This window comes from Clupea harengus, chromosome 17, assembly GCF_900700415.2.
Source record: "Clupea harengus chromosome 17, Ch_v2.0.2, whole genome shotgun sequence".
NCBI lineage: Eukaryota > Metazoa > Chordata > Actinopteri > Clupeiformes > Clupeidae > Clupea > Clupea harengus.
This window is the reverse complement of record NC_045168.1, coordinates 4,938,483-4,952,250: the sequence shown is the minus strand read 5'-3', so window position 1 is coordinate 4,952,250 and position 13,768 is coordinate 4,938,483. Positions and strand designations below refer to the sequence as shown.

The window sequence follows — 13,768 nt, the reverse complement described above, 5'->3', positions numbered from 1 at the left end:
TATGTATCCTTTACAATTATGTTCTAATTAATTATCACAAGAATAAGCATTCAAATGTCTCTTCTGTTTCACAACCTTGTCTAATATCCTATAATTCTATATTTTATAATGAAATCTAACATTATACAGTGTTAGCATTTCTGTTTGATGTTGAAATCTCATGTATCCCATCCCATATCCCTCACAGAACAAGGTCAAATCAACTGTAAAATCGAGTGAAAAGTGGAAAGGATTCTAATAGTTCCCTTTAGGGGGCATTACATGCAATGTATGAACCAGTCGAGTGAAAGGTGTTGCCCAGTTTAATAACGCTGTAGATACTACCACTGTCAAGTTTGTTTAGTCTATTCTGTTGTAAATGGAATAGACTATTTTTGTACACGTTTGAAAAATGCTAAGTCTAGCTTACTAATGCTGTTATGATCAAATTCATTACGTAAATATTATGCTAAATGAGACACTATCATCATTTTAGATCTGTTGCTATTAGCCTTAACAGTGATTCAGACTTCAGTTTAACGCAGTCATATCCCAATATGTTTTAAAAAAAAAGATAGGACGTAACCTATTGGTTTTATTTCAAAAGAAATAAACTGGTAAATAATAATAATAACAATAATGATAATAATAATAATAATACTTCAGGTGATGGTATCCAGTCGACCTTTTAATATTTAAAATGTATGCGTAACTTGATACTGAATAATAAATAATTCAGACACGGATTATTTTCATATGCACACTTTTCATCGGAACGGGATGTTACAAAAATTAATAAAGAAAAAAAAAAAATGCATATTATCACAACCGTCAGTCGACCTTCCTGTATTGATTCATTCCGAACATAATGGAATCGAATTAATAGCTGAACTCCAAGGACGTTTACTACCCTCGAGCGTGCTTCTGGTCGCTGTGAACGCGCATGAAACGGGGCTTCGTAGGCGACAGCAATCAACAACCTCGCGCAGGGCAATGTTTTCTTCTAATTAACAGTCGACTGAACGCACATCTCCCTCCAGGTATTTTGACAGGATAGTTTTGTTTGTAATGAAGGTCAGCATATAGCAGACCTTACAGTAGCTGACAGTATTTCTTGAACTTTGTTTCGCGCAGTTCACGAAGAACATTATTTAGAGTGAAGTGCCTCCGAGTACCTGCAAACCGACAGTGAGTATGCGACCATAGTTTGTTGTTATAATATGCTGTTGAAAGTAACTGTAAGATAATTTTCTAGCTTATCCGTATATTATTAATAGTTTTAAACTACCCAAAACGAGTGGAAATACTGAAATGAATACTGTTAGAGTAAAGGAAGTTTACTCCGGCATAATAAGTTTGACAGCATCGACAGACCTTCTCACTCGCGGGACTCATGGGACGTCAATCAGACAACTCACCAATGAGAGACATTTATGTTTTGCTTGGCAAAGCTTTTTAAGTAGACTTGTATCAGGAGTTAAACAATCTTTTCATTTTGAAATAACAACGCTATGACAGGAAGTGAACTGAATGAAGAATAGTGACGTGCGTGTGCTATAATGGCTAGATAGAATGATGATGAAAATAACTTGTCATATAAAGTAGCCTACTGATCATTCGAGCAGATGAAAAGAAGATTAGAAATGCATTAATTCTGATCATAGGTTAGATACAAGATGATTAACCTTTATATATTTCACATTTATTTCGAATAATTGTAAATTTGTATCCAACTCTAATGCCATAGACATCTGTAACAAGCTGTTGTGATGGGTCAGCTGTGGTCGTATTACACTTTGTAGTATTGAAACATACTACACATGATCCAAGAACTGGAGATTTCTCCAGTGTGTTTGAAAAACCCTCTTAAAATCCCAAAGAAAAGACAAGAAAATTGACTGAATGTATTTCCCAATTCCGCCCGTCCTGTCTCAGCCTGTGTTCATTTTTCTATCTAATTATTTCCTCTTTGCCATGCACCAGACCTGACATTGATGGATCACAGGTTAAAAATGAGCACTTTCTTCTCAAACAGCCCTCTGTTGGATCAGCCATACTTCGGTCGACTGTAATAATACAGAAGTCTGCGTCTGCTCTCACACTGAAATGCCTTGGAGTCACTGCAGCTAGCCTCCACACACTGTTATCCCGCTATAAGCAAGTTACAGCACAGATTCATTTCATCCCCAACAGGATTTCTAGCAGTGTTACAAACACTGTGTACATCGGGCCCAGGCATAGTGTATAGCGTGTGGTTGACACACAAACCCATACTTGGGTTTGGAGTGTGGTGTTATCAAGACCATGTGGTCTCGTTACTTCTGGTTGTATCATTTATGTTGAGCACATGGTTTAGGTGTGTGTGTGTGAGCGTGCATGTGTGTGTGTGTGTGTGTGTGTGTGTGTGTGTGTGTGTGTGTATGTGTGTGTGTGGGGTGGGGGGTATAGATGTTCTGTAATTTATGTCTAGACTGAAAATGTTGGCCTGCATCTTGAGAATGCCCAAGGCTTTTATAGCATTTTGTGTCACTGCCGCCTGAACTTAAATCCACTGCGCTGTAGAAGATTAACTGCATTTGTATTGAAAGCATAAAAGGAGGAACTGGCCAGCATGATTGTCCTTATGAGTTGATGTTGGATAAGTCTCTTTCAGGACAGAGTTAGTAATGTTAACTATTTAATCGTTATCACTGGTAATTATTTGATCATTGTTCAAGTCTCCAAGTCATTCGATTTGGATTAAAGAGCTCCATCCATCTCTGTTCACTAGAGCAGTGACCAGAATGTCTGAGCAGGCACCAGAAGTATAGTACATTTGTTAAAATATAATTACAAGCCAATAACAGGGTTGCTGGAAAAACTTGCAAAGATGGCAGATTCCACAAGTCCTTTCACAAGGCTTCACTGGCCTAATACAAAGATATGCAGCACAGATATATCTTTCCAAATCAAACATCATTACACAGGCAGTTTCATAGCTGAATCTGTATTCTCATGACCTGGAGTTTCATTTACCTAAATATTCAGGATGTATTGTCTTATGTGGTCTTTTTGCTGCTTTATGCAGTGAAAACATAATGGCTCATTCGTCTGTAATTGTCCGCAGTGTTTACACATCGTTCAACCCACACCCGTCTCTCAATAGAAAGCATTTTTGGTCATCAGAATGTGGAACTGTGATTATCCTGGGCTCTTTTGGGTCATCAGAATGTGGAACTGTGATTATCCGGGGCTCTTTTGGGTCATCAGAATGTGGAACTGTTAGTAACCGTAGTTCTTTTTGGTCATAAGAATGTGGAACTGTTTTTAACCGTGGTTCTTGTGCAGTTCATACAGTTCCTTACTGTACAATCCCATTGAAACGGTGAAAGTTGTTGAAAGCATCTCAGCCCACAGTTCCTGGTGAAATCATTAGGAGCAGCCGAATCCATGCAGGTTGGCAGTTGTTAATTTGTTAATCTCATTTTTAATTCGACCTGACGAAAGGCCCTCGTAACACACGTACAGTATGTGAATGTTTTGAATGTGTCTGCACCCAACCATCCACAGTCAGTATAACTCCACAGTAAGAACCAGGTTAACATGGCACTTTTGAATGTTCAACTGGGCTAATTTGTTGAACTAAGCTAATTTGGCTCTTTTGAATGTTCAGCTGGGCTAATTTTGTTCTTTTTAATGTTCTCTTTGACCTTTGACCAGACGCTCTGCAGCAGATTTATCAGATGACGTCAGCGGGTAAATGTCAGGCACACTCGCAGCTCAGCCTGGTCAGAGTCAGTTAGAGCGCCCATGCCCATTAGCCGCCTGATGAACCATAATATCACCTACATGGGGTGCAGGAGAGAGCCGAGTGCTTCATCTGGGATTCAAATCCAATTTCGGCCTCATACAACTCCAGATGTTGGGCTCCGCAAATATGATTATCTTCGGCTTGCAAACGCTGAATGATATTAGGCACAATCATAACTTTCGCTGTCACAGAGTGAATGAAGGAGAGAGGGGGAGAGAGAGAGAATGAAAGAAAGAAAGAGAGAGAGAGAGAGAGAGAGAGAGCAACAGCAAAAGTACAATGTGATATACAGCACTGCCTCTCTGCAGTGTTTTTCTTTTGCCCCCAGTCTTATATATTTTCTGTGTTTTCAGTGAGACTAATTTGCTGTCAGACCAGGGGTGCTTTTGCAAACCGGGCAGACTCCAGAAATTAATTTATCTAAATAACCAGGCCCTCTTGGGTTAGCAGGGCAGGGACACTGAAATGGCCTAAGTAGGCAAAGCCTCCTTTTGAAGTCTGGAATGTTTTGACTGACTTAAAACAGGCGACTGGAATGAAAGGATCGTTTTCACTGACCCATGGGATTTTTAACTATTTTCATACACTAAGAACAAAACAAAGAATGAATGCCCCCGCTGATTTGCATTGACTTGGCAATCAGAAAGCAAAGAGGGTGAAGTGAAACTGATTTGGGGCAGGAGGGAGATTTGAAAGCCTTTGTCAACCAACGAGAGAGATAAGAACATTTAAAGGTGTGCTTAGTCAAAAAGAAAAGGAAGAAAAAAACAAGAAGAAAATCTGTCTTTTCTGTAGAGCTTTCTAGAATTAACTTTGCTCCTCCTGAAGATCTGGAAAAAGCACTACAATTATGCACTAAATCCATGTGGACATTTACTGTACAGGACTTTCCCAAATGATTAACATGGTTAAATGGAAAAAACGCTAATAGCAAATGCCAGGTACGTTTGATCAACGCTCTATTTGTCCAAGGGCTTGGGGAATAAAAGAGGGTTCCATTTCATTCCAAGTTCCAAGTTCCATACTGGATCATTCAGCATACGTTGTTACTACTAGAAAATGATTATTAATGGTGCACAGCCTGAAGTTCTTTAAGGTAATACCATTTGGTTCCATTAATAAAATAACTACGTTCTGGTATGTTGGTTGAAATGGCTTGCACTGTAGCTTACATTTGGATAATTAAAGAAAATGCAGCTTAAACAGGCCTGAAGAATTAATGGACGAAAAACAGGCGGGTCTTGAATATCAGGCACTTAAGTTTCCGCCTCAATAAATAATTCACTGCTTCGCCGCCATGCGTGGCTTTGGGGAGAAGTCCCAAATGACAGCTTTTTATAACCTATGACTCAGCTTGCGCTAATGCCTCTGACATCTCCATGCAGACCGCATCCCCTTCTGCCAGGTCATTTCTTCTGCTGCCAGTTCCACTGTTGGATGGAAGGGGGGGTATTGACAAATTAGCTTGTCTCTTAGCTTCCTCTCTTTTCCTGAGCGCGACCTTGGACTGTTAATTGTGTTTTGTTCCTGTGTTGAAATAATGCGGAAGTCATACCCAGAGTTGTAAAAGAATTCACTGACATCACTCTTGCAAGAGAGAATGATATATCATGATATCTGGTCTGTTTGGAAAAAAAAATTATAATAATAATTTTGATAGTATTTATTTGGTTGTTTGTTGTTATTTTGTTCAGTTCCCACCCCAATGGCTTAACCCATGGATGCTTCTGCATATGCAAACTGTTTAGCAAAAATATGTTCCATGGTTTTATAGTGCACCACTTGTATGCAAATTACCTTTCTTGCACAAAACAAAGCAAGCAACCAGTTCACAAGATCTAAGACCAAAATGATAAATTCATGGAGCATAATGTATTGTAAACATGTGAGCAAACCAGGAAGCAGCTCCACATGTGGGGCCACAGGTGAGGGTAGACTGTGGGTCTCATTTAATGGATGTCAACGTCAGACTCAGTTATTTAAGTCGAGTGAGTGGATGGCGGGGCCAAAAGTGATGTTGATTCCCGAGGCCTGCAGTCTTAGTAAGCGATGTCGCTGCTGAATCTGACATATTTTTTCTTTTGCCCTCATTTTACCTGCAGGTTAATGAGTGCAACCTTTGCATGCCACCCCTAGAACTGTTGAGTGTCAGGTAAGGCCACATTAAATCTGTTAATTGACTTCTGTTCGCATGGTTGACGTCTGTTGGTAATTGACTGCACCTGTGACTGACATAATGGCTTTTCACCTCCTGATCTGTGGAAAAGCTATATAGTAGAGAAAAAAATGCAGGCAACTGAAGGTAACTCGCATACTTGGCATACAAAGTTGCATTGATGCACAACACCTTTAGTGCTTTATCCTGAAATTATAGTGTGTAAGCTAGAAAGGACATTTAGTGCATTAGTCTTCTTTACACATGTTGCCAACTTTAAGTCTGTATCAATAAAAACGTACCACTGAAAAATGTAAAAGCCTTACACTATCTCCAGTTCAATAGCAGGGTTTCCATCCGACTCATTCGCATATTTTAAAAACTTGGTTTGACACTTTTTCCTAATCAAGACAGGAGTTGTGAACTGCTGTGGGTTCAACTTACAGTTGCCAGGGCAACTTTACATGGAACACCTAATAAACTCACAACAAATGGGATTCAATGCGATTCAACCTTATCAACCTTAGTTGCCCATTTAATGGTCAAAATTTGCATTAAAAAGTTGGATGGAAACCTAGCTAATGCCTCTAAGTTTAGCCTTTGTACATCAGATACAAAATATCACTATGCAAGTTTAGCAGGTACCTCTGTATACTATTTGCCTTTATACTTATTAATCAGTCTTCATTAGATCGCGACTGCAGCATGGGAACCAACAGCTCACAAGTTCTACCGAAGTCACTCCCTTGAGTTTCCAATGGGAAATAAATCTGGTGAGGGTGATTAAGCGCTTGACAATAGAGTTAGCGCAGGGCTGGAGCTGTGTCGTAATACAGCGGACAGGGGCAATTAGGCAGGCAGGGTAATTTACAGTACAGCTCGCAGGTGTTCCCTCCTGAGAAGGCAAGGGACCACCAAAGCAACGAAATGAGATGATTTGTCCATTTTTCGGTGGTCGTTTTCTGGATCCCCAGCCAAGTAATCAGGGGCCGGTGAGGGCTACTGTACCCATCTATCAAACTGTTTGGTGATTATTGATTTTAATTGTGGTTAAAAGCATAATTATCATGTGTTGTTTATAGGGCCAAGATTGATAGCTTTTATATGTTTCTGACCTTATGCGTCAGTGCGGCCCTCTCTCTCTCTCTCCCACACACCACTGCTACCTATTAATTATGAAATACTGTAGGTCTCGCCCATTTCATTTTATGGCCTCTTCCTGTTGAACTTGGTGTGAAGGGCTGCTGTTTTTAAACGGGCGCATAAAACGAACGCAGAGAAATTCCCCCTGGGTCCCGACTTACTCAAGCATTATGTCATGAGTGTCAAAAAGCTAGTGTTCACTCGCCGCTCCTAAGAAAAATAGTTTGTGATTTCAGCACCGTGGCACCATAAATTGCCGTTCGACTTCACACTTGGAAAGGACATGGCTCCAACACCCAGCGTTATAGAGAAAATGCAGCGTAAGCACTCCTGATTATTACAGTGTTTCTTGCTTATTTTTAGGCTGCCTCATACTGTCATCCTCTTAAATCAGCAGATGATGTATTGTATGACTGTCATAACGGAGTGAATATGCTGCCCCCTTCTGCTGGTGTGTGCTTCTCCTTCTTCCCCTCTCTGTGTGTAATATATAGCTCAAAGTACGGCACGGAGTGGTTCGCTCTGGGTCGGAGGCTTATCGGCTTCTTGTTTGGGTCACTTCATTCGCTATCCCGCTGTGACCCCCCGGAGTAACTCTCGCTGCTCTGATCCCCTACTGTCAGCGCCTTGCGCAGTGTGTGTGTGAGGTGATTTCATCAAGCACCCTCCCGACTGTTTTTCTCTTTAAGTCGGGGCCTATAAAACAAGAGCACGGCCGGCGTAATAAATGTCATTGCCACCTACTGAGAGGGAGATAGCTATTTCAGCAAGTTGCAGACAAACAGCACTCGCCAGAGAATTGAAGTCAGATAGTGGTACAGGCACAGAGGGGGAGATAATGTGACTGGGGGGTTAGGCATCGCCTCCTGGACTTTTACCATATGCTCGCGCATCAAGCAGTACACTCCCAAATCACCCAGTGTTTGCCCGGTGATATTGTGCGTGTTTAGAATGGCTCTCGGCTTCCACTGCCGTGGATGTGGTTTACCAGTAGGGATTAGTACATCCTGAGTCCTGATCGCTATCATTTAGATTATAAACTATGTTTCATCTATTAATCATATTGATGTTGTTGAATGCAGTGGTTCGTCTGTCTCTGTGCTTTCAAAGTAAAAAAAAAAGAAATCAAGGATCATTTTTTACTTCATTAATTTAATTCTGACAAATACCCTTGGGATGGGGCAAAAAAGCCCAGTTAAAGCTTAACGATGTAACAGAAACCGAACAGTTGACAGGATGTGCGGCGTGAGGGGGTCTATCAGTCCCCACTGTTCTCCTGCATGCAAGGCTATTTTTGAGGCCATCCAAAGGAAAGGTATATTTGCTGAGCACCTGCAATGCAACTTGTGTCCGAAGACAGACGCTGTAAGTCGACGAGTATTTTTCCTTGCCCCTCTGACAGACAAAGGATTACAGCCATTGAGCCCCGCTATTATTTCCACGGCCCTCGATTAGTTATTAATACAGAGTGTGACGCATCATTAGTGAACTTATTTTAGAGGTGATTATGCTTTCTATTTTAATGGCTTACATAAGTGTGTGATGATAGAACAATTGTCATAAAATACAGCCCTCACCACAAGGCCGTAAACCACCCAGAGTTATAAAGTGATTCTGTTTGGTGTTAACCTCAGTCAGGAGTTTCAGAGTTGAAGTTCAGGACTTGAGGAGCTGGTATTGGTCGCTTCTAGTGTCCTTGATGGGCTGTGTTTGTTAAACTTCTCCTCGTAGATAAAAAAGTGCTCCTAGGCCCACTGGGGACAGCGTATAGCATGGTTACCACAGGTGGTAGGGTTCTCATCAGCTCTTAAATTGAACGAATGACAGTCACCAAGAGCCTTCGCCCTGCGCCGTGACATTGACTGACAAGTGCAAGGGGCTGCGGCTGAGCCTTATGTAACTCCTGAGTGTGTTCCCGCTAAATTAGAGCCCCTGTTGCTACACGCTGCCTCTTGCCCCCACACACACAAATGAGGCAAATAGGGCTAGTGGTTCAAGAGTTCACTTTTTGGAAGCCAGCCGGAACTACTTAAGGGCGGTGACGTTGCTCGAGAACAGGTGGTGCAAGTGACATAATTTTGGCTCGATGCACAGATCCCCGAGAAATTACAACGCCTCGCCTTGCCAGATAAGTTATTACCCTGTCAATATATGCGTAATCTCCGCAAGAAGCGCGTTTGCTAATACCTGCTTTTAAAGAGGGGGATGAATTGAACTATTCATGTCCAGAGCCTTATTTATTTTTAAAAGCATTTCCTCTCACTCATCCCTGACACATTTCGGTCTTAAGAGCGCTTGGCTGAGAAAGCTATTTATTCTCCTACACTGTTAACTACTGGCACGTATGCTTTAGACTGGAATGCCTTTCAGAATGCAGAAAATATATTTAGTTCTCGCCAACAGACAGCAAAAGGCACCACCAGGTCTAGCAGGGGTATGAGAACAGTTTATTTTTATCGCAGTATGGACTTTCAATTACAGTAATCAGTTGCTTAGCTCCTTCAAGAACTCTTTGACACAATTAAGGTGCACCATGTCAAAATAATTAAACATGAGCTGTAATGTGAATAAACGTGGGTTTTAACTTTTATTATGAGTATACATAAGAGAGTATTAATTCAACTGAACACCAGTTATATAAAACAAAATTTAATGCAACATCCAAATCAAATGAAGGACTAATTTTGAGCCGTTGGTAATAACTTGGTTGCATGTAACTATGCTTGTTGTTTTAAGTACCAAATTCCTTTCGGCAGGCGTTATTTATGAAGTGCAACAATACACTGAATACTGATGTCTTGACAGCTATTGACCCCTTTTATGGGTAGATGAGGAGTCATTAATTAAAGAGGGGGCTTGGGGGAGAGGGCAGGAAGGGAGCGGGGGACAGAAAGAGAAACTTTCCTTAAGGACATGAAACCCTTGTAAGACAGTGTGGAAATTCAGGGCAGGAGCCAGACTGGCAGGAGGGCTGTATCAGGTGCACATACTGGGCAACAGTTGGGACGCAGCAGCGGAGCGGAGTCACTGCCCGTCTGGCCAAAGAACAGATTCCTTTTGTGCGTTCTAAACCCAGATGATGTGTACTTTCATGACTGACTAGAGTGATCTGTGGAGATTGTAGGTAAATGTTAAATCAACATGAATCACCAACCACAGACTTTATACAGTGTGTCACCCTTCTACATGAAGTGAATTTGAACATGAATTTGAAGCTCTCCCTCTCTCTATATATATATCTATCTATATACTTTTGGGATATTTGTGCAGAGCTTCTGAACAGGGGTGAAACACAATAACGGGAAACAAGAGCGGCAGTGGAGCTCAGTTGCTGCAAAAGGCACCTGCCTTATTGCAGCTTCTGCTCATGGAGCTGAGGGGGGGGGGGGGATTTCAGCCAAAGCTCAGTAAATCTAAAGGCAAATCCGCGCGGTTCAACAAGGATGAGCAGAGAACAATGCGCAGATAACTGAATTACCTGCATGGTAGGAGCACACAAAGGCTGTTTCTCGCAGCTAGGCAACTGGCATCCCACTGTTTGTGTTAGGCAACAGCAAAGCCACACAGCAAACATCTCTCATCCTGTTTAATTGCTACGTAATTGCTGTGACATTGTCATATTGGCCTATTTAGACACTCTTATTCAAATAGTGGAGCCAGTTTGGAAGTGTATTGAGTGGTAAGTGGGGAGGCTTTCTTGACAGGCCAAACTAATTGGTGGATTGAAAAGTCTGTTTGGTGAAGCTAGTGTGTTTTGTAGCAGCCAAGTATACTGGGTAAAAAAAATGAAGAAAAAAAATGAAAAAAGATTAGAAACCAAATGTTTCAACCAAATTCAAAATAAGATAAACCTGCTGTTGGTCTTCCTCTGAGTCATAGGTAATTAAGTAATTAAAAGAGATAACTCAGAAAGTAATCAATTAAACAGTTATTTTCCATGCATAATCTGCTCTTCTCTGAAACTGTAAGTTAATATCAGCCATATTTTCTGAATGATTATATTGTAATGTTAATGTTAAAAATCACACAGGATTCCAAAACATCCCAATGTTTTCTTGCCATGGGAACAAGCTCTAATTGTCTTCGCGGAGGCCTTATTAAAGTTCCAAACCTATTGGGATAATAAGGACTCTACCTTCCAGGCAGGCATCTTTTTCCTGTGACAGTAATTTACATATGATTTATTTAGAGAACAAGAGGGTAGACTAATTTTATTTGGAGATTTTCCCTTAGTTTTAGCAATCATTAGCAGCTCAGCCTAATCTGATTTTGACAATTTCATCAGGCCATTTTGGAAATCCTCCCAGACCTCATCAGAACGGTGCATTTATTGCTAAGTGTGCTCTATTGCATTAGCACACAATAAAGCGACCAGGGACTGCTAGAGAGGTTCATGGAGAATCCAGTTAACACTCTGCCAATTCCCTCTTTATTGGGACGCAATCAATTCTTATTCATTTTAAAACCAAAAGCCTTTCTTTCATTGTGTGCCATCTCCAGCTTATCAGGAGGCTAAACTAATTACTCTGTTGTTGTTCTCACTAAAATGTTAATGTTTATGCCTAGGATTTTCCTCTTTAAAAAGCTCTATGTATGAATTGTGTGTACATTACACAAGGATGTATTTATTTGCAAACATACAGACACACATGCATACATATGTGTGTTCATGTATACACACACAACTGCAGAGAGAGGGAGAGATTTTACATTTTTAATATGTAGATATGTGATTTATAAATACAATGATAAACACGTCATTAATATTTACAAATACAAAATACAAAGGCTAGAAAAGTTAAACGGAGATAAGTAGAAGTAGGAAGATAAGTCTATAATGGGAAAACGGGCCCAAAAAGAGACTATTCGTTCATCCCAATTTGAATGGAAAAAATACTTCACCACTGATGATAGGGCTAATACTGTAGTCGGAATACCACTAATCAACCAAACATTCCATGTCCTTCTTGATTGAGAGGGAAATGTGACAAGGGAATAGAAAGAAAGAGAGAGATGGAGATGGAGATGGAGAGAGCAACTCAATCAAACACTAAACCTCATCCTCTCAACTGCTGTGTGTCTCTAAAATGTGCGTACCAATATAGAGACCAAACCTTTAGTGATCACTAGTTTCCATGTGTTTGTCACATGATATTTGCAAAGGTTTTACTTTATCTGAGTGTGTGTGATTAACCTTAACATTTAACATCTTGGTGGCACAAAATGGCTTCACTGAGAAGTTAGATGCGTATCAGAAGCTCTCAGGAATACTAGCTACTTGTGCCCCTGAAGAACACAAACACACACACACACACAAACACACACACACACAAACACACGCACACACACACACACACACACACACACACACACACACACACACACACACACACACACACACACACACACACACACACACACACACACACACACACACACACTCCAAGAGTGCTTGCTAATTGCTCCCATAAGACAGTAATATAATTCGTTTTTTGGTCCTCACGTCAGATACTCATGTCTGGTCCTCACGTCAGATACTCATGTTTGGTCCTCATGTCAGATACTCACTCCTTGCATGATTTTTATGCAGCCATGTTTGACTTTGCTAAAAAAGTGGTGACATACTTTCCTTTTTTTGTCTGTCCTCACTGTGCACTCCTCAAATTGTATACTTTTTCTTCTTAACACAGCAATGGTACTAGCAAAACTAGCACAGATATTGAAGACTGAAGAATATACTGTACTGGTATTGGTATACTAATGTAACTATCATAAGCAGAGAAAACATCCTGCAAATAACAATTGTATGCATTGCATTGTATTACACGGCATTTTATTATTAGTAGTCTTATTTTTTAAAACAACTTTTTCAGATCTACTGGGAGGGCTGGGGGCTCTCTGGTACGCTTTCAGCACATTGATGAGATGACAGGTTAGCATTGATCGGCCCGTACTTAGCCGCGTCCATTAAATAATGTATGGGGCTCTGTGCATTATTACTGCACCGCAATGCACTGCCCTCGTGCCATTAGCCCAAGGTAGCAGCGCATGTGCCTGTCAGACCTCAAAGGTCCTTCAGCTTTCATTTAATTAAATTATCCCCATAATGAAATCTTCCATAATGAGATTAATTTTAATTATTCATGAGGGCTTGGCCGGCGCCAGAGGCCTGTATAAATTATGCATGCCTCAGCTAAACATTTTTCAATTCATCACCTTTGCTTTTGTGAAAGGTGCTATTTATTAAGTGCATGACAGCTGCCAATGATGATGCGTCAGATACCATCAAATCAGACACATACCGAATACAGGGAGGGTAATAGGACAGGTGGCCCTTTAATCTCATTTTTATGAAGTCAAGGCAACACACTGCCAAAACCTATTACATAAATATACAGCTGTTGCCAAGTTGTTGATGTCTCGTCAGCAGTAGCAGAAAGTATCTTTCCCTTTTGTCATTCAGCATAAATTGAAGAGTCATCCTGAGATATCTCATCACTGAAATGTATAAAAGATTGTGTAAGCAGTCAATCACTGATATTTCCTATATAGTGTTGCATCTGTCATATCTTCACCTAAAAACACATTGTGATCGTCAAGAGTGGATTGACACATTTTTTAGTGGCAGGAGAGTAAAGGAAAAAAAACCCTGTGGTAACATTGACAACTGTCACAGAGTGGAACTGTAATTAGCTGACAGG

The 13,768-nt window shown here is 40.7% G+C and overlaps 1 protein-coding gene across 7 annotated transcripts in view; it reads left to right on the top strand.

Annotated features, from left to right (window-relative positions):
- Nucleotides 1-270: 270 nt before the first annotated feature.
- Nucleotides 271-13,768, top strand: part of eya1 (EYA transcriptional coactivator and phosphatase 1) — a 73,164-nt gene continuing 59,666 nt past the window's right edge. For 3 of the 7 annotated variants that reach the window (XM_031583878.2, XM_031583876.2, XM_031583866.2), the window contains exons 1-2: nucleotides 1,150-1,167; nucleotides 5,872-5,921. In XM_031583878.2, the coding sequence (XP_031439738.1) occupies nucleotides 5,893-5,921 (29 nt within the window). In that variant the 5' untranslated portion in view covers nucleotides 1,150-1,167; nucleotides 5,872-5,892. Of the gene's footprint in view, nucleotides 1,168-5,871; nucleotides 5,922-13,768 lie in introns of all 7 variants that reach the window. The other 4 variants (XM_031583874.2, XM_042710194.1, XM_031583863.2 and 1 more) reach the window with 3 other exon arrangements.